This window comes from Zingiber officinale, chromosome 5A, assembly GCF_018446385.1.
Source record: "Zingiber officinale cultivar Zhangliang chromosome 5A, Zo_v1.1, whole genome shotgun sequence".
Classification (NCBI taxonomy): Eukaryota; Viridiplantae; Streptophyta; class Magnoliopsida; order Zingiberales; family Zingiberaceae; genus Zingiber; species Zingiber officinale.
The window spans coordinates 46,641,721-46,666,566 of record NC_055994.1 but is presented as its reverse complement, the minus strand read 5'-3'; the positions used below and the strand labels follow the sequence as shown (position 1 = coordinate 46,666,566).

The 24,846-nt window shown below is 33.5% G+C and overlaps 1 protein-coding gene across 1 annotated transcript in view; it reads right to left on the bottom strand.

The window, feature by feature from the left end:
- Positions 1-4,223: 4,223 nt before the first annotated feature.
- The window catches only part of LOC121980473 (protein GET4-like), a 44,898-nt gene continuing 24,275 nt past the window's right edge, over positions 4,224-24,846 (bottom strand). The window contains exons 7-12 of the mRNA XM_042532537.1: positions 14,222-14,305; positions 13,637-13,683; positions 11,992-12,120; positions 6,095-6,179; positions 5,474-5,554; positions 4,224-4,467 (exon numbers count right to left, since the gene is read on the bottom strand). Coding sequence (XP_042388471.1) covers positions 4,459-4,467; positions 5,474-5,554; positions 6,095-6,179; positions 11,992-12,120; positions 13,637-13,683; positions 14,222-14,305 — 435 coding nt within the window. The 3' untranslated portion in view covers positions 4,224-4,458. The remainder of the gene's footprint in view (positions 4,468-5,473; positions 5,555-6,094; positions 6,180-11,991; positions 12,121-13,636; positions 13,684-14,221; positions 14,306-24,846) is intronic.

Below are 24,846 nucleotides of genomic sequence, written 5' to 3'. Positions count from 1 at the left end.
GGAGAGAAAAAAATAAAACCAAAACCTAACAATTAGGTTTTAGATTCAATTGTGTTATTTTTCTCTTCTATCCAAATCTATATATAGACCTCCAAACAGATTTGAAAAGCTATCCGCTGACCCAAAACCATATCTATTAACCTTAAATTTGGTTCTAAAATTAAAACATTTGGTTTAACAACCAAACCACCTTTAATTAGAACCAAACTAATATGGTTCATAATTAAATCGAAAAAAGGTTCATCTTGTCTTCAAAAGACATGACTCCTCCGTATTTCTATTGTGTCAAATTCTTTTCATATTTGTCCTTTATCTAGTCTAATCAACTCAAACTCTCCTGATTTAAGAATCAAATTCTCACCCATTTTATGTTTTTCGGATAAACTCGCAGTGTGGGTGACCTTATATATTCCCGGTTTATATTGGATACGCATAATTAACGATCATGAGTGACACCTAGTATTACAACATAATCCCCAATTAACTAAAAAATCACAGTTGATTCTAGAACCACTTTTAAACCCTTCAACAGTCGCATTGAGTCGTGTCTCATTCCTTTCACTCATCTTATAACCACTTGGTTCGGGACATGATCTATGTGTTAGTCTCATTGGGCTTATTACATTACACCTAGCCCAAGTAATATTTCCTTTATCCTGTGGATTCGAGTTACTCTAACATGCATCCAAAAGTATCATACTCTTGACATGTATTATTTTGGCCAAAAACTTTAGTAACAATTCTGACAAATGACCATAGGATATACATCTCCTTTTTCAAGGAACGGTGAACTCTGTTGGCTATCTAAATATCTTCGGATACTTCAACTTATACACAATCCTCTCATGTCCACACTTTCTCAGAGATGCTTGCTTAAGATGTCAAGTATAAGTCTCTATGACTAACGTGACTTGAATATCTTAAGTCAAAGGAAACATACACTCGAGCTATAATAAGATTTTCATTGACATATCTGTATATATAGAGCATCATATGAAGTCTCATAGCAAGTTACTCTAATAAACTAGTTATCATAACTAGTATCCACATTTAACTCTCAACATCTCAATGTCTCCAGCCAGTGAGGAGCAACTATTTGGATAAACCAAGGAGTATAACACGTGCTAGTCTCTCAGAATGGATAATGTCTGAACTCATCAATTTGTCGACTAAGGATTATTTTAATACATTCAAAATTGCACATGTAAAGATGCTCATGATTCAATCACAAGTTCTCTCATGTTATGAATCATATTACGGATATTCAGTAAATGAGTTTAAGATTCAATCAAACACATAGAATGTGTACTTAAATAGTAAATCTTTATTTATCTAATAAATAGTGTATTACATAAGGTGATGTCTTAGAATATCTCTCAAATACAATAGAATGACAACCGGATTACTACTATTCGAAGGCCTTCCTCGTTGCTATCGGTGGTGTGGCAGGAGGTAGTAGGTTCAGTACAGCCCTACAATGGCACAAGGGGTAACGGAGGCTGATTGGGCAGTGGTGGCAAGACAGCAGCAACTTGTTGTTCGTGCTCGGATTGTGGCTGACCGACGGTCGTCAGACGTCCATTAGCAGAGGGCAGTATTCAGAGAGGCTGACAACAAAAGGGGCACCGGCGATGGGTGAGGGTGACCTCCCTTCAATCGGCGATTGGAAAAGGAGAGGAGATGATAAAAACCTAGCACTTAGATTTTAATCAAAGTTTTTATTTTCTTTCCAATCTATATCTTATATAGATCTCCTATTAGGTTTAGATCAAGTCCAAACCCGTATCCACTAACCCAAAATCCAAACCATTAGCCTTAAGTTTGATTTAAGACCAAACCATCTTAGTTCAAAACCAAACCACTTAGTTCAATAACCAAATCTCTTTTAATTAAAATCAAACTAATTTGTTTATAATTAAACTAAAGAGAGTTCAATTCATCTTCAAAAGGCATGGTGCATCCGCGCTTCCGTATCGATAAAATATTTTCATATTTGCCCTTCATCTGGTCCAACCATACGCAATCTCTCTCGATCTGAGAATCCAATTCTCAAACTTATTTTAAGTATTTCGAATAAACTTGTAATACATGTAACTCAATAGGTTCCCGGTTAATCATTCATAATTAACCATTAATTACGAATAGATGACACCTATTAATACATCATGATCTTCAATTGATCGAAAAATCAACAGTTGATCTCAAAACCAATTTTTAAACTCTTCAGCAACTACAATGAATTGTGCATTGTTCCTTTCACTCGTCTTATACCTACTTGGTTCAAGACATGATCTGAATGTCGGTCCCCACTAGGCTAACTACATCACACCTAGCCCAAGTCATACTTCCTCCTCCTGTGGATTCAAATTACTTAAACATGTGTCCAAGAGTATTATACTCTTAACATATAATGTTTTGGTCAAAAACTTCAAATAATAATCCTAACAAGCGATCGTAGGGTATGTCTCCTTTTGTAAGGAGCGATAAGTCCTCTGTGGGTTATCCAAACACCTTCGAGCACTTTAACTTATATCCAATCATCCCATACCCACACCTCCATGAAGATGTATTGACTAAGATGCCAAATCATAAGTCTCTATAACCAAGGTAACCTAAATACCTTAAGTCAAATGAAACTTACACTTAAGCTGTAATAAGATCTTTGTTGACATATCCATATATGTATAAAACCATATGAAGTCTCATAACAGTCACTCCAATGAACTAGTTACCCTTAACTAACATCAATGTTTAACTCTCGATATTCCAATATCTCCAGCAGTGAGGAGCAACCGCTTGGATAAACCGAGTATAACACATGCTAGTTTCTTAGAATCCATGATATTTGAACTCATCAATTCATTAACTAGGAAATCTTTCAATACATTCATAATTATAAATATAGACATGCTCATTAGTTGTGATCCAATCATAAATTCTCTCATGCTATAAATCATATTAGAGACATTTAGCAAATGAATTTAAGATCCAATTATAATATGCATAAAGTATGTATACTCAAATAGTAAATCTTTATTTATCTAATAGTATATTCAATAAGATGATTAACTTATGACATCTCTTAAGTATAACATACTCTTATTTGGCCTAATGTCAATCGCCATGATATCTAATACCATAGATTTGGGCGTGACTCTCAAACTTACTTTGTAATAGAGTCTTTGTCAAAGGATCTGTCAGGTTCCTTTAAGTGGAAATATTTTTTATGTGTATTTCTTTCCTACTAATGTTCTCTCTGATCAAATGATAATGCTAAAACACATGTTTGGATCATTGGTGAGACCTGGGTTCCTTCGCCTGTGCAATGACTCTATTATTATTACAGTAAACAGATAATGCTTCAACAATAGTCAAAATCATTACAAGTTCAAAGATGAACTTCTTGATCCAAACTGAAAACTACTCTTTTGTTGCTTTAGAAGACGTAGTATATTTTGCCTCTATGGTAAAATAATAACAATATCTTGCTTGGAACTCTTCCAACTTATTACGCCTCTATTCAATATGGATATGCACCCAATTGAGACTTGGAGTCAATCGACTAACTTATTCGACAAAGAATCAAAAGAACATTCTTTTTATCCATATATAATTTTCTTTTATCTAAAATATCCCTTTGTTTTCAGACAATCTAATCGAAAAATATACACAATTCCTTGATAGCCCAACACAACCTAAACTAAGATAGTGCTACGTTGTACAAAACAATATTAAGGTAGTATTACTTTATACAAAGCCACAATATAAGGTAATATTATTTTATACATAGTCATTAGATAGCAACCGAGTTGATTATCACATACTAAATTTATAAAATAAATGGAGGGCAAAGCGATATTACAGTTATTAAATTACCAGTAGGATGCTATTTTAATAGTTTTTAGAGGAATGCTCTTTCGATGATATAGATAAACAAAAATATTTTTTAATTTTCTACCTTTTAATTTACCAAAAAATGTTATTATGCAAATGATATAAATCTAATCTAAAAGCTTAGCAAATTGTTGGTAAAATAAACTAGCAATGTTACGTGAGTCCGTATCTGATATCAACATTCCAAGATTTGTGACGGAATAGCCCCAAATAATGCGCATCAGGTAAAAAGTAAAAAATAATGCACCTTCACTTGTTCAGACTCAACAGATTTTCTTCAGCAATTCGACTACTTTCGCTTGAACCCGACAGTCAGAACACTTGTAGGATTTTGTTTAAACAGAAATCAAAGATTTTATTCAAGAAGACAATTAAACAGGATACAAATGAGCTTTTTCAATGGAGAATACAATTTTGGAGACATGATCTACGAAAACAAAATAATTTGAACCTACTGCATCTTATTGCTTAAAAACTCTTTGTTCCTTTGAAAGCAAAGGAAAAGAAATTTCTCAGCCCCAACTGGCTCCCACACTTTGACATATTTAAGGCTCAACAAAGCACTCACATCATCTGCAACAATAGTTTTGATAGTTACTAATTTTGCAAGTGAAACGAAGATGAAATCATTGTTACCTTCTAACTTCGTAGTTGCATGCAAATCATCCCATTATCATATCATCATTTTTATTATTATAATTTTTAAATTTTTTTTTTTGCACACACCATAAGGTGAGTTTTCGGTCTAAATTAATCAAACCGAACCATTTTTTTTAACGAACTGAACCAACCAATTTTTGATTAAAAAAAATGAATAAATCAAACTGAATTTTCAATAAAAATCAAATCAAACATCCCGACTTTTTTTAAAAATTTGATTTGACTTAATAAAAATTTAATTCGGTCTAAAAATTTGATTTGGTTTAAAAATTCAATTTATTCGGTTTAACCAAAGAAATTTCAAAACCAAACCCGAACTAAATTAATCAATTTTTTAAAAAATAAATAAATTCCTGAATAAACCAAATCGAATTTTTAAATTCGGTAGATTTGATCTGTTTATTTAGTTTAACCAAACTTTTGCTCACCCTTACACACCATAGTTAAGCAAATGAACATATTTCCAGAATTATTTTGTAAAAACATCAAATTCAAGAAGCATCAACAGAAATTGTCAAAACGTAATGATGTGGAACAGTTGAAAATGGGTAAACATAAATTAATTAAAACCTATAGGAGTAAAATAAAGGTTAGCAGCACAAAACAAATGACATTCATACAAGACCAAAACCGATCACTCAAAATTCTTCAGTAGCACAGGAGGAAAAAAGGACAAATTTAAGAAAAGGAACATAACTTCTGTGAATGAAAAATTACAATTCAACATAGGTGTATAACTTTATATTACTACGGCTATATATATATATATATATATATATTAAATATGAGATTACAAAGCAATCTTGGTTAGCATAGTTCTTAAATATCTTTTAATACTTCAGAACTGGATCTAGTTCACAAATCTTAGTCGAAGACAACACTTAACTAGTATTTTCTGAGATTACTAGAGTATTGGTACCTTAAAGAGATCACCAAAAATGCCTTGGAGGCCATTTCTGCGTTGCACGCCATAGAACTTCTCGGCAATTTCATCTAATAACTAATAATAAGAAGGTAAAAAATTTAAGTAACAATACAAATGTATCAGTCAGCTATATCACATCATCTAAATTTCTGTTTAGTTATAATATGCTTTTGAGTTATCAAGCATCTGCATTATGATTTGATGCAATATCTATTTTTCTACAAACAGTAAAAAGTAAATAATCATAAATGGCTAGCAAACCAGCAATCTGGACACAAATAAGATTAAGAATATAGCAAGATCATTTATGGGTAGTCTAAAAGAAGAAGTGGTAGCGTGAGGTACAAAAGGCTATTAACATGAAGAAAACAGATTTTTTTTAAAAAAAAAACATTAAGTTGAGCAGTAAAAGGAACATTTTAGGTGTCACAACTTCAACACCCACCATCTTTGCAGATCAAAGAAGAATAACCAAGAAATGTTGCATCTCATAAGGTTTCCTTTTACTTTTGGTTCTACCTTACAAGTAACATGGAGTATCAGGGCAATGGATGGTCACCATTACATGTAAAGGTTAAGAGAACAGTCAATTGAAAGGCAGGAAGATAATAATACCTCATCAAACAAAGACTCACGATCTATACTTGACTTGTATTTCTGCCTCAATAGCTTGAACAGTGGGAAAGCATCTCTTTCCATCCTGGCGGTTAACATACAAACTCATCACTATTTGCATGAATGAATGAGCAAATCAAAGGTCAGATGATAATAAAAATAATAAGTCAGCAGTTCTAATTATTTGAGAGTATCCACATGGATTTTTTCTTTAATCATTGCATAAGAGTATATCTTTGTTTGTGGACCTCAATACTTAATTTTATGTGACACTTATTAAACCGCACAACTCCAATACAAGGCGTTTTCTAGTCAATCAACTACTTATAGAATTATTTTTCACTTAAACAAAGAAGTGAAAAATCTGTTCTCTGATCTAACCACTAGCTTTAATTCAATAAACAATAAAATCTCTCCTTGTTGATTCAATATATCTAAAAAAATAATGTATTTATTGTCCATCCAGCTTTTAATTGATCAAGCCTTGATCTTATGAGAATAAATCATTCAGTCAAGATTCAAATCAAAAGGTCAACCCTAGATATCAGAATAATTAAAAGAACGCTCATCCTTTTCAAAACATCAAAGCAACACCCTTATTCTGAAAATACCCTTATTCCAATATTGTTTTAGTAGCCATGGAATGGCTGCTACAATGTGTAAAATTAAATTATTTTTTTTTTAATTTAATTTGGTCATTCAATACAATAGTTAGGAAGAGAGATAGAAAGATTTATAAAAATTACAAAGTCATCCCCAAAGAAAGCTTAAGTACCCAACATAGGTTAGTAGTTTCAGATATACGCCACAATCATAATATCAATAGAAGGAAAATATACACAACTCTTAAAATTAAGTAGGGGAAGTTAAAAAAAGGGAAGCAAAATATATTTAAGGAGAATATAAGAGTACAAGCATTAGGTGAAATATACTTGTGAGTCGAATACGACATGAGATAAGATAGTATCAATGTTAAAAATAGTAGCCAAGAACATACTTGGTGAGTTAAAGGGACATGCACCACCAAGTAAGGAATCTTGGTGGTGGAATGAAAAATATAAGAGAAAGTGAAGGAAAAAACAAACAGCCTATAAAAAATTAAATATTTATAAGAACGAGGAAAACTTAAAAAAATATACAATAGCCAAAAAAGAAGATAAAAAATCAATGAATGAAGCAAAACAATAAAACTTTTGAACGGTTATATCGAAAATTAGATATAAAAGAAGGGAAAAGAGACATTTAGCTAAAGTGAGAGAGAAAGAAAAGAGATCTTATCAAATAAGATATATTAAAGATGAATGTGGTACTAGTAAATGATAAAGAAATAAAAAACAACAGAATAAATCTTTTTATCAATTTTTTAATAATGATTTAGGTGACCAACTTAACTTAGGTAATTTAAGTAAGTCAAATAAGTATAGAAATTTAAATTTTTATCATAAAATTCAACCTTCGAGCAAGCTTTAAATATGATGCAAAATGGAAAAGTCGTTGTACCAGATGATATTCCGATAGAGGTATGGAAGTGCCTAAGGAAACAAGGTATTAAATGACTTACAAAATTATTTAATATGATATTGAAAACGATAAAAATATCTTTTCAATCAAGGGTAAGTCCTCTAGTTCCCTTATATAAGAACTAGAGAATAACAAAATTGTGCAGACTATAAAAGTATTAAACTAATGAGTCATACCATGAAACTTTGGGAAAGAGTAATAGAAAAAAATTAAGAAGATCATTATGATCGAAAATCAATTTGGGTTCATGTTTGGAAAGTCGGCAATAGAAGTTATACATATTTTCCAACAACTAATTAAAAAATATCGAAAGCAAAAGAAAATCTAAACATGGTATAAATTGACATAAAAAACTTATGATAGAATCACAAGAGAAATTATATGGAGAATTCTAAAAAAGCGAGATGTTATCGTAATATATATTGAACTAATTAATGATATATATGAGGATGTAATAACATAACTGAAACATTTCCAATAAAAATAGAGTTACATCAAGGATCAGCTCTAAATCTATCTTTTTACACTAATCATGGACGAACTCATTGGATACATTCAAAACACAGTACTGTAGTGCGCGTTATTTGCAGATAACATTATTTTGGTAGATGAGGCACGTGAAAGAATAAATGCTAAACTAGAATCTCAACGAAAAACACAATGAAAAATTTTAGGCTTAATAGAGTAAAGACAGAATATATAAAATTTAAGTTTAGCAAGTTTAGCAATACCAGACATAATAAGACAATTGTTAAGATAGGAAATTACGAGTTGTCTGGAAGCTTTAAGTATTTAGGATTATTTTTGCAAAATGGAGAGATTGAGAAAAATGTCTTATATAGAATACAAATAGAATGGTTGAAATGAAGAAAAGTGTCCCGTGTTTTATGTGATCGTAAAGTACCTCTAGAACTTAAAGGGAAGTTCTACTTGCTATATTATATGGCGCTGAATGTTGTGTTATAACTCAAGCACATGAACAGAAGATAAAAGTTGCAAAGATGAGGATGTTAAGGTGGATGTGTGGACATACGATGGACAGAATAAGAATGAAAGCATTAGAGAAAAAGTTAGAGTTGCATATATTGAGAGAAAACTTCGAGAGACATGTTTAAGATAGTACGAACTTGTACTTAGACGGTTAATAAATACTCTAGTTAGGTAATGTGAAACTATAACAAATACGCATATCAAACGAGAAAGAGGTAGACTAAAAAAAGACTTGGTTAGCAAAATAAAATAAGATAAAATTTATTTAAATATAGATAATGATATTGTAGAGGATAGAGCCTAATCGCATAGAAAGATCCATGTAACCGACCCCACCTAGTGGGATAAGGCCTTGTTGTATTCAATACTATCTAGAGAACCCTAGGATAAGGCTTTGTTGTATTCAATACTATCCAAAGAGCACTTTAAAGGGGAAAAAACTCTTTACCAAAACTTGGTCAATATCGCTTAATCTCGATCTAAATCACTTTTAAAAGGTCAAAATCACCATAAAAAGGTTAAAATCACTTTAAATAACTGCTACAATTTTGTAGCAACCACTTAGGTTGTTACGACAATTTTATGAAGATTTTGACCATTTTGAAGGGATTTTGATTAAATTTAAGCAATCTTAACCAAGTTCATAAAGAGTATTTTTTATATAAAAGTGCTTTATATATAGATTTTTTGATCGAGTTGATCAGTTTATTTTTACATGTAGCAACTACTCAGTGGCTGCTACAACAACACTAGAATAAATACATTTTAGGTATGAGAAATATCGTGGAGCATCCATTTGACATGTTAAAAGCAAGGAGCGCCCTTTTGACATTTCAAAAAATTAGGAGCACATTTTGATTTTTGTCCTTATATTTATTCTAATTAAACTATCATACCACAAATAGGATAGATTATGGAGATTGATCACATAAAGGCTAGTAAGTTTATCCAGTATCATCGCATAAAGAATAGTGTACCACTTAATACATTTCCAAGATGACCGAATGGATATGACAACTTGAAGACTCGATCAGCGATGAAGATGAAGACGATATGAAGCTTGGGATGAAGCCACAAAATGATCCGATGGTGGCTGTGTTGATCTACCTTGATATATTGAAGGAGTTGGAGATAGAGTTAGCTGGTTTCCTGGGCACATGGTTGGACTTGGGGGTCTGTTAAGGGTGTGCGAACTGATTTTAACTCTTATTTAGCATTCAGAGTTGATGTATGAAAGGAATTTCAGCTTCAAGAGAAGAGTCCTCATGGGTAGGTTTGTCTTGATCATGTTAATCTGATAACAATCCTATAGCCATGGATGTGAATGATAGAATTAGGACACTATAAAAGTCCACTACGGAATTGTGGTGATAACAGAGGTTGGTTTGAAGAAGACACAGTTGAGGATAAATAGCCCGGCATTGAAATTGGTGAAGCATGTTCTGCAAATGTTATGAGAGCTCAGATCTGGGCTGAGGGTGGTGGGTTTAGCACCAAGGTTCTTTGATTTCTTTTTTCATAATGATGGTGAATGTACAGAGATTCTTTCAAAAGGACCATGGTTCCTAGAGACATCGTGTATGGCCAATAGTGGAGCAAATTGTTGATATTCCCATTTGATTGCAACCCTGGTCTTCCAATTGAGTTGATTCATCAGGATATTCTGCTTCTTTTAGTAAGTGGTCAGGTGATTGGGTGTCCACTACTGAAAGGTCATTATTCTAATTTGGCAAAGGGTATTGTTATGGTTAGTGCTATGTACAATAATAGGGGTCATTCTTTTGGAGGAAACTCATCAGGGGGAGGCAGCCAAAAGGTGAATTTTAGGATGTGATAAGGTGATTTGGTGTCTGCAACTGGAAGGTTTAAAGGAATTATTCTGGTGTGACAAAGGGTATAGTTGAGGTTGGTGCTACGTACAAGAATAGACAGCTTTTTCTTCTATTATTTCTGCTAAAAACAAAGCCTGGTTCACTGGTGTTTATGCAAGTTTATCTAATATATTGGGGATATGCTCTGGAAGTTGTTGAAGGGATTGCAAGTAGTTGATGTGCCCTGGCGAGTCGCAAGGGACTTTAATTTGTGTTTGCAAGTTCAAGGACAAGAAAGGAGGTGTGTGGCTCAACCGGGGGGAGATCTATGACATGGTTTCTGGATTTCATAGATATTGCAGGTGTTTTTTTTTTGGAATTTATTGGGCTTAGATACTTGGAGTGACAATAGATGAGATAGTGAAAAAAACTTAGGTAGATCGAGCAGGGTTCATGCAAATAAGCCAGCTTTGAAGTTATTCAGTGATGCCATAGTTACCCACCTGCAAAGAATTGCTTCTGATTATTGTCCAATATAATTTTCTGCATGTTGCACTACGAGGGTGACAAATTGGAAGAAAGATTTGGGTTTTGTGCATTATTGAAGAGAATATGGACTTAGAAATTGCAGATTGTCAGGTGAAGTGTGGTCAGTCTTTCACTAATGAGATAAGTGACAAGTTATAGTGTCCTCAAAACATTTAGCTGATTCAAGCTCTAGGGTTGTTGGCAGCCTTGAGAGAAGATTGAATTGTGCACTAATCAAATAGAGTTGGAATGCAGTAGAGAGTTTATTAGTTGTACGTGCAAGAGTCAAATGAGTTGAGGAGCTTGTATAATTTGACAGTGGCTCTAAACAAGAAGATTCTTGCTAAGTGAAAGACCAACGTTAGATTAAATTCAGATGAAGGTGGTGACACAAATCTAGGAGGAGAGCATTTGAGGCTAATAGTGTAGCCAAGTCAGTATTGGTTAGTGGTAGTGGATTTTGAAATAGGGATGGGAAACTGCAAAACTCTTTTAGATGCTGGAATTAATTAGTTAGCTGAGAGCATTTCTCTTCTGAAAAGTAAGACATAGTCTTCAAGAACAACTGTCATACCAGGTAGCTTAGATATGATAGAAGATCCTTAATCAGTTAGGTGACCATTCATGTTTGGATGGACATATGATCTCCAATAGTCAGTGGCATCTTAACAAGTATATTTGGTTGTTTCCTACAAAAGTTGCAAAATAAAATTGAATGCAATTATCTTGATTTTCAGTGTTCCTACATTAGACCAAACCTAAACAAGTAAACTAGTCAATTTGCTAAAAAGCTACTATCTAGAATGCTCAAAGGAAGTGGCATTTGCTTATCCACAAAATCTGAACCACATGCCCTATCATATGAATATTTATTGGTAGTGTAAAAGATGAACAAACAGTAAACTATTTTAAAATAGCTATAGCATTCTTCTAGGCAATCACAGGTTCAGGCATGGCTTCAAATATCTGTAAAGACGCATATTATCACAATCATATCTGATTATAAATATGTTTTCAGCAAAGGAGACATGAATGGAGAAGACTTACGTCTGCAGAAGATACTCAATAAATTGGATCAAATCCGTTTTTGGAAGCTCAAGTTGCTTTTCATTCAATTGCAATTTAACATTATCCACAAGGTTATTTGCTTCCTTAAGATTTCCTTGAGACAGATATCTATAAAAAATAATAAAATGCATAATGTTAGAAACACTAATAAGAAATTCAAGATAAACATCAATACATAGATTTATGAGTTACAGTAACAAATTTAAATTGCCTCCAAATACATTATTATGACAACAATCTATTTATTTAAGTGGAATAAATCAACCTTACTCCGCCAAAATATAGACAAGTATGAGTTTAGATTAGCATAGTTCAAATCTCTTTTTGAATCAGTGATACAACTCCCAAGTATAGACTTGCCCGAGAAACTTCTTTCTATCTTGTGCAGCCACTAAAATTTTACAAAATTTAAAATAAAGATAACAAAATATATTTAGGGCTTGTTGTTGTTGTTAAAATAAAGATGAAATGAATGATCATAGAGAAGGAAAAATGAATTGATATGAAGTTTTGAATCTGAGTTGGTAGTATCTGCTTCTATTTAAATGATCTGAAATTGTTGCGCAATGATACTGGCTGTGATTAAGATTGCTTATATTATCATTGATGAAACAATGAACTGTACTCAAAATTGAAGTAGCTGGAACCATTTCTGAAACTTGCTGAAATAAGAAAGTTGTTCTGGAACTGATACTATCTCATACTGGATTTTTAATCTGAATCTGATTTCAGATGCTGGATTAGTTTCTAGGTGAATTGGGTATGGCTCATTCCCAGCTGAAACATATGGATAATCTGGTTATGGATCGGAAAATTGAATATGTTTTTGGTTCATTTCTGATGTAATTAAACAAAAATGGGTGCTGCCGCTTACAACTTTTTTTATTGTGGTTGGTTGGTGGCTGGATTCTGACTGCTGCTAACAGCACTTGTACTTTTGACTGCTGACCGTAGTGCATTATTCTTATATTAGGTTTGGTTGCTGCTATCAACATTGTTAGAGTTTTCCTTCTGCAAAATGTTTCAAAATTTAGCCGGCTATCTTTTTGGGCAAGACAAGAGGGTCCCTTTTTCCTTGTTTTCGAAGCCTTCTATGTCAATCAATTAAATGTAAAAATTGGTAATTAATTGTATGGCTGATAATGGAAAATAATTAATTATATTATATTGGACTAATCAGGACATTATTTAGGTCTTATTAGCTTGAGTATTTTGTATCAGCAAAGCACCTATCTTATTCCATCAACTTGGGAAAATGTGTGGTAAATATTTTATTTGATTTTATTTCTGTTTTAGGTTGGCGTATCTAGTTTAGGATGGAAACATAAATAATTGTTCGATAGATAGTAGTATGGGTTTCATTTAGGTATTGTGAATCTCATAATTGTGTTCTCATGAAGTTGAATTGCAATGAGCTGATGATGTAAAGATAATTTTTTGACACCATTTAGAATGCATGTGAATAGTTTGTTTTGCTCTTGAGGTTCTCTTCTATAGGGATTATGAGTTGATATAGAATATGAAGAATTTTTCTTGAGAAAGATTATATCCAATTTTCTCTGATTCAATACACACTTTCCATCGAGCAAAAGAAAAATGAATTGAGATGACAAAAAACACTTACAGGAGGACTCCACGAGCAATTGCCACATCATCCTCCCCAGGATAGCACTGTCCAGAAAAATGATTTAAGAAAAATCATACGTGTAAAATGAGAATAGAGTCTAATAAAGTCAAGAGCAGATGTTCATTTCGTACTCCCAATTCTCAGACAACTAGTCGATTTTAAGCATATAATTCATAGCTTATAACAATCTCAAAATTATGAACTCAAGCATTAACTAACACAGCTGTAGACTATACCCATAAGCTCTGGCTGATGAATGCCTTGTTAGGGAACATAAATATATATATTCCACATAGAGTTCAAGGACTATATATTCGTAAAGAAAAGATATTCCAAGAAATAAGAAATCTAGTTTTATAGTACTAATATATGTAGCAAAAATAAATAAATGAACTATTTGGGGCTTCTATAGAATTAAAGTTAACTACTAGGTAAAGTGACATTGTAGCCATAAAACAAAAAAGTTGGGATTGTGGTCTATCATTATTCATGAATGTTTCCTAATTTCACTAGCACTTCTTTCACATGTGTTCACCTGATGGAAGACTATTTCTCCGAATATAAATATTTCTGAAGGCTTACCTTACCCATAAAATTTACAAGCACAGAAGCAAACTTTGTAGAATCCTCTCCTCGAACAAAATGACTTGACACCTTAGCCATGTCCTGTAGACCATTTGCATGAACAAAAGATGAGGACGATATGTAAAGTAATACAGAAGTTTACATTTGAACAAAAATGAAAAGAAACAGTGTGAATAAAGTAACTATGCATAAAATAATAAAATGTTGAAACGACTAATAAAGGATTAAACAAGTTCCATGGGAAATAAGAGAAGATATCATTATAGAAATCTTATACAGGTCTTAGTTTCTTTCATCAGATAGCCAATTTACTTAGATAAAGGCTAGTTCAAAGACATGCATATATTAAAAATAATATAAGAAGGATCTGAATATGCTCGAGTTCAGGCACATTTTCCTGTGCATAACTGAAGCTTATGGGGTGAACCAGGCTCACATAAATGGTTATAATAAAGATTCTCTATGAGATATAGTTGAATAACATTAAACAAGATTGTCTTTAACAACCTGTCTTTTCCTAGAAGGATATAGAAACACATTATTTCTTGAATCTGAGAAGGCTACGAGAACTCGCAGGCGAGCTAGGCATGGCAAAGACCTAGGCCAAGCACAACCCACATGTCAATCCAGCCTGAGACCGCAAAGAGGGAAGTGCAGTTCAATGGTAAAAAATGAGTAAAAAAGAAAAATGGTTGGGTCCACCTATCTTGATATCTAGCCTCTCTCAAGTATATGTGCTCTCAACACTCAACTCATCAAGAGTTATTTTCCGTTAGGCTACTCATCCCTTAGATGCACCTGGGCCCTCTACCACCCTTCATGTTTTCCTATGCAGTTCGCCTCCTCCGGCTCAGCAATACTCCGAGATTTCTCATTCTATGGTCCCTCGGATGCTTCAAGCCATTCTTCTCCAATCTTCATGAGCCTTGAGCTTTCGAGTCACCAACCAACCTTAATCGCACTAAGTTGTCTTTAAGTGTATTTCTCTAAGTCCTGCACAACTCAAATATACATATCAAGTATCAATATGATCCTAATGTAAAACATTTACTTAAATATCAAAATCGAAATGATCAATCCTGAACACAATGGGTCGATTGCACCAACATATATAGCACCTTGTACCCATCAAATAGATATATTTCAGCCACTCAATTTCTAACTATTAGGTCATGTGGTGGTAGAGGTCACTTGGAAAAATCAAGGTTATACCAATAAATAGGATAGGCCCAAATATTTACTTATGGAAATTTGAGGTTTTTCAAAATGTTTGTTATTATTTTTATTATTATCCACTTAGCCTCCTATACTCACTGTTCATGTTTCATAGATAGCCACAACTACTTAGGATGGTACAAGCTCTCATCCTTTTAAACTTGGCTCTAACCTACTATCACAATTCCTATTACAAAACATACCCATCTTCTTCAGATCCAGGCTATGAGATATGCCTTCTCTCAATGATCAAATCTTATAGAGGTATTTCTATTACATTTATGATATCACTCAGCTTTATACTTGGATCCTTGGCTCAAGCTCCATTAAGCACATTTAATAAAATTCACTCATTTATACACACAACACTTAATTTTCCATCAAAAGTCAATAGCTTTATCACAATGGCAAAAGAATTTGAGCAAGTTTTTATTTCCTTTTAAATGTCTAATTTTGCTTTTAATTTAGGGCAAAAATCAAAAGGAACCACTTTTTAACAAAAAGGGCGGCCCATTTTATTTATTACCAAAGTGCACCCTAGGATGCTTCACTATCTAAATTGTCAACATCATCTTAATCTGCTTAGAGTAATTTATTCTCCCCCGCATGACTAAATAAAATTAGATCGGATCATTCCCCGGGCAATGGTGCGATGGTTAGACTCCAACGGATAACCCAAAGATCTTAGATTCGAATCTCAACTGCAACGCATTGGGAATTTTCCCCTCCAGTGAGAAGCAGGCCTACAAATGTTGGTGTCTGAATGGGCCTCCATTAGCACTTCCTGATTTATCCTGATGACTAGTGAGAAACTTCCATAGAGTCGGGCCGATCACCTCCGGAATTAGTCGGTTCGAAGAGCTGGATACCTGGATTACAAAAAAAAATTAGATCAAATCTCTTTTGACCTATGTTCCACGTGATCCGTCAAAGGATGCTATTATATTATTGCAGCTCTTTAATTCCACTGACCAACAAACACCACTTTGTTTCTCTCCTTTCTTCTCTTATCTACATTATCAAAAGGTAGCCCCTTCATAACAAAATCTCAAAAGGGTGACCCTTTTTGGTTTATCTTCAAAGCGCAATCCAAGATGCCTCACTTTATGTAAATTACCAATATCCCTCTTGCCTAAATAAAATAGGATAGATCCTCTATCAGCCTACGTCTCACCTAATACACAAAAGGACACTTTAATATTAATGCAATTCTTCAATTCCACCGAACCAACAAATGCTACTTCGCTTCTTTATAATCAAACTTCTCTCCTTTCTTCTCTACTCTACACTATCAAAAGGGCACCCCTTTTTCATAGAATTGTTGAAACAGTTAACCTTTTTGATTTATCATCAAAGTGCACCGGAAGATGCCCCACTTTATCTAAACTATCAATATCCCTCTTAAGCTATTTAGACCAGTGTATTTCACCCACTTGACTAAATAAAATTGGACTGGTCCTCTTTGGATATATGTCCCCCATAATCAATCAAAGGACATTCTAATATTAATGGAGTCCTTTAATTCCACTAAACCAACAAACATCGCTTTGATGCTTTATCATCAATAAACTTCTCTCCTTTCTTCTATGATCTACACTATCATTTTTGTTTCTTCTATTTCCATATATATATTTTGAAGTTGTTATTCATTTAAAAGCACTTTTATGAAATTTTAAAATAAATAGATCTTGACTCACTCATTATTTTTTTACTTCTTTAGACTATGTACCAATTTAAATAAAACTACTACATAGTCTTAAACTAATATAAGATGGAAAAAGAAGACATAGGAATGTTTTATTGGTGCAATCATTGCCAAACCTTGTGGTATTACATGTGATTTTGATATTTGGATCAAGTTTAAATTAGGAGATACTTACATATGTATCAAGTATCTGAGTAGGAAAATTGACGACGGCTATTACAAGTATCCAAGTTGGTTTATGTGGATTGAATACTTGATACCAACAAGTTAGTGAGACCCGATGCTAGGCAAGGAAGTCAAAAAAAAAAAATCGAAAATCGAATTATTGGTGATCTGAAAATCTCAATCGAGGAGACTGGATATTAAGGAAGGTCAAAAACTAGATTCTTGGCGGCAATAAAGACCTAGCTGGTCATGGAGTCGAAATAGTAAGAAAGGAAGTCTAAGAGGTGAGGAGTCCCTAGGCATGAAAATCCCAAAGGGAACAAGGTCTTTTGGCAAATTATAAGCTTCAGTAAGTGTGCAGTTTAGGACTCGATTATTATGATCATTATCAGGAAATGAGTCGCCTAGTAGATGAGTCAATAGATAAATTTAGTTAGTCAACTAGCAAACCCCAAGTCAGTTCTATTCTCAGTTAGTGTTTGATCTCGTCAACTGATGGATTTAGTCAATTGACTAGCAAAATCATTGTTTAAAATCTCAAGTTATATCCAACTGTAAGTTTATGACTGGAATGATATAGTTTTGGTACTGTATGGTGTTGTCCCGATATATTTTTAATATTTTTTAAATATAAAATACATTAATTAAAATTAAAATTTTAATCTAAATATTTAAAATATAAAATATAAAAAAATAAAATATTTTTTAAAAAAGAAAAAAAATACGAGATCACGGCACCTCCGTATGGTAAATAAATAAATAATTTATCATATATTTTTAAAATTAAAAAATAAAATATATATATTAAATTAATATGATAGTTTTATTAGATTTTAATTATTTAACTAGGAGTTGATAGAAACTAACCTAAGTTTTAATTTTTTTTCCCCACGCACGTCCCCTATCACGACCCTTAGAGGTCGCAACGGCCTCACCGTGACCCATGGAGGTCGCAACAGCCTCGCAGCGGAGGTTGCGGAAGTCAAGGAGGCCTCGCCGCTACCCTCAGAGGCCTCGCCGCTACCCGCGAAGGCCTCGCCGCTACCAATAGAGGTCCCCTTCGTGGTGATGATGGTGTCGAGCGAGCGGGTGAGCGGTAAATTACGCCCGGCACGAAGAAAAATTTTAAACCATGAGCAAGATCTTAAAGCATGTCTAAGGATTTGTGGTTTGGCCAAGTCGACTAATAGATACATCCAATCGGCTGATAGAACACTAACGAGTGTTCAGATATTCGTGGTGTTGTAGAGTTGATTGATTGATTCAGTTAGTCGACTAGCAAACCCTAAAGCCTCTTTAACATTTATGGATTGATTCCATTGATTACTTTCAAGTATTGAAGATTATATCACTAAATTAATACTATGATCGATGGGGATTAAATAGAAGAGAGTGTGATACATCTTTGAGAATAGTAACTCGATGATGATCAATTACAAGATGTTATGATCAGTTGACTAACCGGTCAACTGAAGATCAAACATAAATGATCAAAATAATATGACTCATGAGAACAGTCGATTGGAGTGACAAACCCAGATGACTAATATTATAATAGGAAACAAGAAAGGAGTTGTTAAGCAGGCAAACTCGAGTTGTAACAACTAGATTTACAACGTATATTGTTCACCATTCAATAATGAATAGTAGCAGTCAATTGATAACTGTGCAAGAATCAAGCTAATTGGGATTTTGATGAAGCTATAAATACACAAACTTGGCGGAACGACAGTCGTGAACAATCTTCAGAATTCTCACCCAAGCTCTTTTTCTTATTCTTTGTACTTTTCTCGTTTTCGTACTTGTCTCCATCTATTGTAAGGAAAAGATTTGTAAGAGGATTCTCGACCTCCGATGCTTCCAAGGAGAAAGATAGCAGAATTTTTTAGAAGTGATCCACCTAAAGAATCAGATGTCGTGGAGAAAGAGTCTAAGCATTGTCAAACCAGGTTATATCGCTCATTGTTCTCTGATTGCATTTCATTTTTCTTCATTTACTGATATTATTTCTTTCGGCAACATAGACTATCAATGTAGGTAACGAGCAAATGTAAGCAACGCAAGCGAGAGAGACTATTCACCATCCTCTCGCCTCTCTTCTAGTTGTTTACATTGCCCAAAGCTGATTTAAATGTTAGAATTGAACGACTAAGCTATAGGTGGGTGCATAGCGATCCTTAACATGCAAGTACAATTCTATCTACTCTTGTTATCAAACTAGCATAACAAGGTCAAATAAAACATTAGTTGTGCAAATAAATCATTCAAAAAATCACACTTATAATAATCGCTAATACGTTAGGCTCCTACTACATGATCTATGATCTGTTAGAGGATCACTCACAGAAAGCATCACTTCCACCTTCTTGGTCAAGTACCAGAAGTGGAGAAACATCTTTCAAGCACAAGAGTTACAAGGATTTACGAGAAGTCTTATAATAAAGGCGAGAAGCTCTAACAAGACTTGACCAATCTTATTTTCACAGACCTTGAAGCTTCCAACAAGCTCTCCTGTTATAGCCTTCAATCCTTCAACATCTCTTGTTATTTGCCACCCAATGGTCAACTAGTCTACATCACCAGTCAACCATTGTAATGCAGTAACGACTTCTTTCTGCTTTCTATAATAACAATTAATCGATTAATCATTTACCATCAGTCAACTACTTGTCATCAATCGACTACTTAGTCGATTTAGCCTATTAATTGTCTCATTAGACCCAATCGACTACCCCAGTCGATTAATGTCCATCATCCTTCAACTACTCAAACTACAAACCTTGAAACATTTTGGGATATTGAGTTTCTCTATCCATTGATATCTAACTACAACCACTTCTAAAGTTGAGTCAGTCTATGTTGAGTTCTACTCTTCATACCTATTGATACAGTGATTCAACACTCAGCTGACCAATATCTTACTCTTTGCAATTTAACTTTGCCCTCCACTATCTCGTATCAAGTTGCTCGATCCCTCAAATGCGGACAAGCAATCGACTCCTCCACATGTCATCCTTCCACCTCTTCACATACATGGTCCGCCTCCATTAGCTGTCGTCCTCATTGGCTCAATGCTTCTCATCCTACGGTCTCTCGATTTACCTCATGCAACCTTCAATAATCACTTACAAACCTCAAGCCATCGTGCTACTAACCTACTCCAGTACCACCTTAGTATTCTTCATCCTGCAATCCCTCAAATGTCCCATACCATACTTCTTCGATCTCAATAGACCTCTAAGCCACTGAGTGTGACACCTTGGTCATGCCAATCCAATATCCATATACTCGACCTCATTGAGTCACGAACTTTCCAAAAGCTCCGTGTGTGTTCCGACAAGTCCTTACACATTCAAACACATACATCAAATACAGAAGCAAGGGCTAACTTAGCCCAAACATTAAAAATCCACCGTCACACTGAACCACTTGGGACACAATTGCATCAACACTAAATTGGAAAAGAAAGATATATGGTGACTCTGAAGGATCTTTTTCTAATTTAAAAAAGTTTAAGAGCAATAATTTTGGATAAAACTGCTATATAATTGTAAATTATTTTAAATTGGAAAATGAAGGCATATAGTCTTTAAAGAGTCTAAAAACACAAAGAATTTTTTATTTGTGAACTTAAACGAGTTAGGTTCATATAGCAGTTTTAGCCAACAGTGCTACATGGTCTTATAATACTCTAAATTGAAAAAGCATATAGAGTTCCAAAGGGTTTGTAAACTTAGACCATTTCAGGGTTGGTTTTAGCCAACACTGCTACATGGTCTTATAATACTCTAAATTGGATATATATATATATATATATATATAGAGAGAGAGAGAGAGAGAGAGAGAGATCCAAAGGGTTTGTAAACTTAGACCAATTCGTGTCCATGTAGCAATTTTGTCCAAATCAACAACATGAACCTCTATATGAATGCATATAGATTTAAATGTCAAGTTGATACCAAGACAAGAGAAGCCATTGACTAAGGTGCAAAGACTTTTTAGAAAATTAAACGACCTCAAAATCACAAATACGAGACCAAACAAAATGTTTGCAATGAGTAGCCATGATGTCATGACCATTTAGAGGCAACATAGAGAATTATATGATAACTAAAGAATGCTCCGACTAGAACTCTCTTGTATTAAGATTAAGGTCACCTTCAGATCCCACTAATGTTGACTAGGCAAGTTCTACCATAGATAAGAGATTCACATCATCGTACTGTACCCTTTAGGAAAGTAAACTGATTTCCTAAAAGAACAAGGAGATTTTTTAGCCAAATCAAGTTTAGAGGCAGAATATAAAGTTATGCTAGACACATGAGTTTATCTAGATTAAGGAATTAATTACGGAACTAGGACATGCTCCTAAGAAGTCAAACATTTTACTGTGGTAGTCAAGTTGTCATGTACATAGTTTGTAATCCCATATTCAATAAGAGAACAAAACACTTTAACATTGAATGTAACTTTGTTAATGAGAAGATGCAATCCAACAAAATTATATCATTTAACAACTCCAATGAAAAGTCATCAAATTTTCTACTAGGATCAAGTGTATCTGTAACAAGCTAAATTTCATGATATATTTAATTCAGCTTAAGTGGAGTCTTAGCCGACCCCACCTAGTGGGATAAGACTTTGCTGTTGTTGTTGTTATGTGGAGTCTTGAAGACCTAAATGTGAATTCTAGGGACCTACATGACATATATTAAATAGGGTTAGAATGCAGTATTCCAATTATGAAAACACCTGTTTATAGAAGGTAGTACTTAGGGAGAACTAACCCTAATTTCCCCAAATACATGTAGCATAAATATATCCAAGTTAATTCTCCTTCCAAAGAAAATCTCAATTTGAAGCTATTATTTTTCCACTCCTCCCCTTAATTCAAAGTTAAAAGCATGGTTTAAAATTTTATAACATGTCAGAATTTTGTCGTTTTGTCCACCACCCGGCACTAGCACCGCGGGCCGTCATGAGATCGCAACGATCTCCATAGTGTCGCAGAGGTTGTCACGATCCCAAAGCAACCTCCGCTAGGTCGCGATCTCGCGGCATCCTCCATGGCGTTGTGGTGCCTCCACAATCCCACATTTTTTTCTTTTAAAAATTATTATTATTATTTTGGATAAAAAATTTAATTTTAATTAATATATTATATATTTAAAAATTATCAAAATTATATCGATGTGATATGGTACCGAAATTGTATCGTTTCAATCATAAACCGAAACTCTGATATTGGTCGAAATTTTAAATCATGGTTAAAAGGCCATTAAATTTTTTATTTCATCCATCTCCTTGTTAGCTCCAAGATTATAGGAGCAATTATTTTCTCTTTCTTTCAACATTTTCTCTCTTCATTAGATGTTTCTCCAATAGTTTCTCACTTTTATAGTACAACACCAAAAATTTACTTTCCTCTCTAATTATTTCTCTTTGAGTGATTGAAATACAGTTCCATGCCAGACAGCAAGGACGGTTTTACCGCTCTGACACATGAGCGAAACTGGCACAGTACGCACGACAATTTCACGTTCGTCACATGGACGCATCGCGCGACAAAAGGTGGGTCAGAGGCATCGTAGGATGCCTCCGACAACGCTGGAGGCGTCCTGCGACGCGCAATGTCTCCTATTTCGAAGAAAATTAAAACTGATTTAATTAATTCAAACAATTCTCAACTTAAGTGTAATATTTCGAAGAGACTTTCATAAACTTTAATTAAATCATCCTAATAAAATATATAAAAAAATATATTTTAAATTTTTAAAAATTAATAAATTTTGGACCAGATGATATTCCGATAGAGGTATGGAAGTGCTTAGGGAAACAAGGTATTGAATGGCTTACAAAATTATTTAACATGATATTGAAAACAAAAAAAATGTCTGATCAATGGAGGATAAGTACTCTAGTTCCCTTATATAAGAATAAGGGAGACGTACAAAATTGTGCAAACTATAGGGATATTAAACTAATGAGTCATACTATGAAACTTTGGGAAAAAGTAATAGAAAAAAGATTAAGGAAGGAAATCACATTGATTTATGCCTAGAAGGTCGACAATAGAAGCTATACATCTTCTTAGACAATTAATTGAAAAATATCAGGAGCAAAAACAAGATCTACACATGGTATTCATTGACTTAGAAAAAGCGTATGATAGAGTCCCAAGAGAAATTATATGGCGAATTTTAGAAAAGAGAGGTGTTAGCGTAACATATATTGAACTAATTAAGGATATGTATGAGGATGTAACGACTTGAGTAAAGACTCAAACATTTCAATAAAGATAGGGTTACATCAAGGATCAGCTCTAAGTCCCTATCTTTTTACACTAATCATGATGCATGTTGTCACAGTACCGTGGTGCATGTTGTTTGCAGATGATATTATTTTGGTAGATGAGACACGTGAAAAAGTAAATGCTAAGCTAAAATCTTGGAGGGAAACACTAGAAGGGAAAGGTTTTAAGCTTAGTAGATTAAAGACAGAATATATAGAATTTAAGTTTAGTAATATTAGAAATAATGAAACAATTGTTAAGATAGGAGAGGACGAATTGCCTGGAACCGAGCGATTTAAATATTTAGGATCACTTTTACAAAATGATAGAGGGATTGAGAGAGATGTCTTACATAGAATACAAGCAGGATGGGTGAAATGGAGGGGAGCGTTATTGATGTATTTAAACTTAAAGGTAAGTTCTATAAAACCGTAGTTAGACCTGCTATGTTATATGGAGTTGAATGTTGGGTTATGACTCGAGCACACGAGCAGAGATGAGGATGTTAAGGTGGATGTGTGGGCATACGAAGATGGACAAAATAAGAAATGAGAGCATTAGAGAGAAAGTCGGAGTTGCATCTATTGAGGAAAAACTTCGAGAGACACGTTTAAGATAGTACGGACATGTACTTAGACGACCAATAAATGCTCCAGTTAGGCGATGTGAAACTATGATAAACATGCATATCAAACGAGGAAGACCAAAAAAGACTTGGTTAGCAACAATAAAACAAGATAAAATTTATTTAAATATAGATGATGATATAATAGGAGATAGAGCTCAATGGCGTAAAAGGATTCATATAACCGACCCCACCTAGTGGGAAAAGGCTTGGTTGTTGTTGTTGTAAAAAATTAATAAATTTTATTAATTGATATTCTGAAATTTTTTTATAGTTTTAAATTTTATTTACAAATTCTAAAAAAATTGAATAAAGCATATTTATATTCTAATATTTTTTTATTTTTTTACTATTTTAATGTTTAATTGATATTCTAATATTTTTTTACTATTTTAAATATATATTATTTAAATTAATAATTAATTAAATGAACAAATAGTTAATTTATATAATTATTATATATAAAATAGCATATTTGTATTAATTTATATAATTATGATTATTTAAACTGAGGGTTGAAGAACTATAAAGTTGACAAGAATGTGACAAGAACCAATGCTTCCATCTAATTCACAACTCTTCTTTTGGTATTAGTAAGGAAACATATTATGATATAGTAA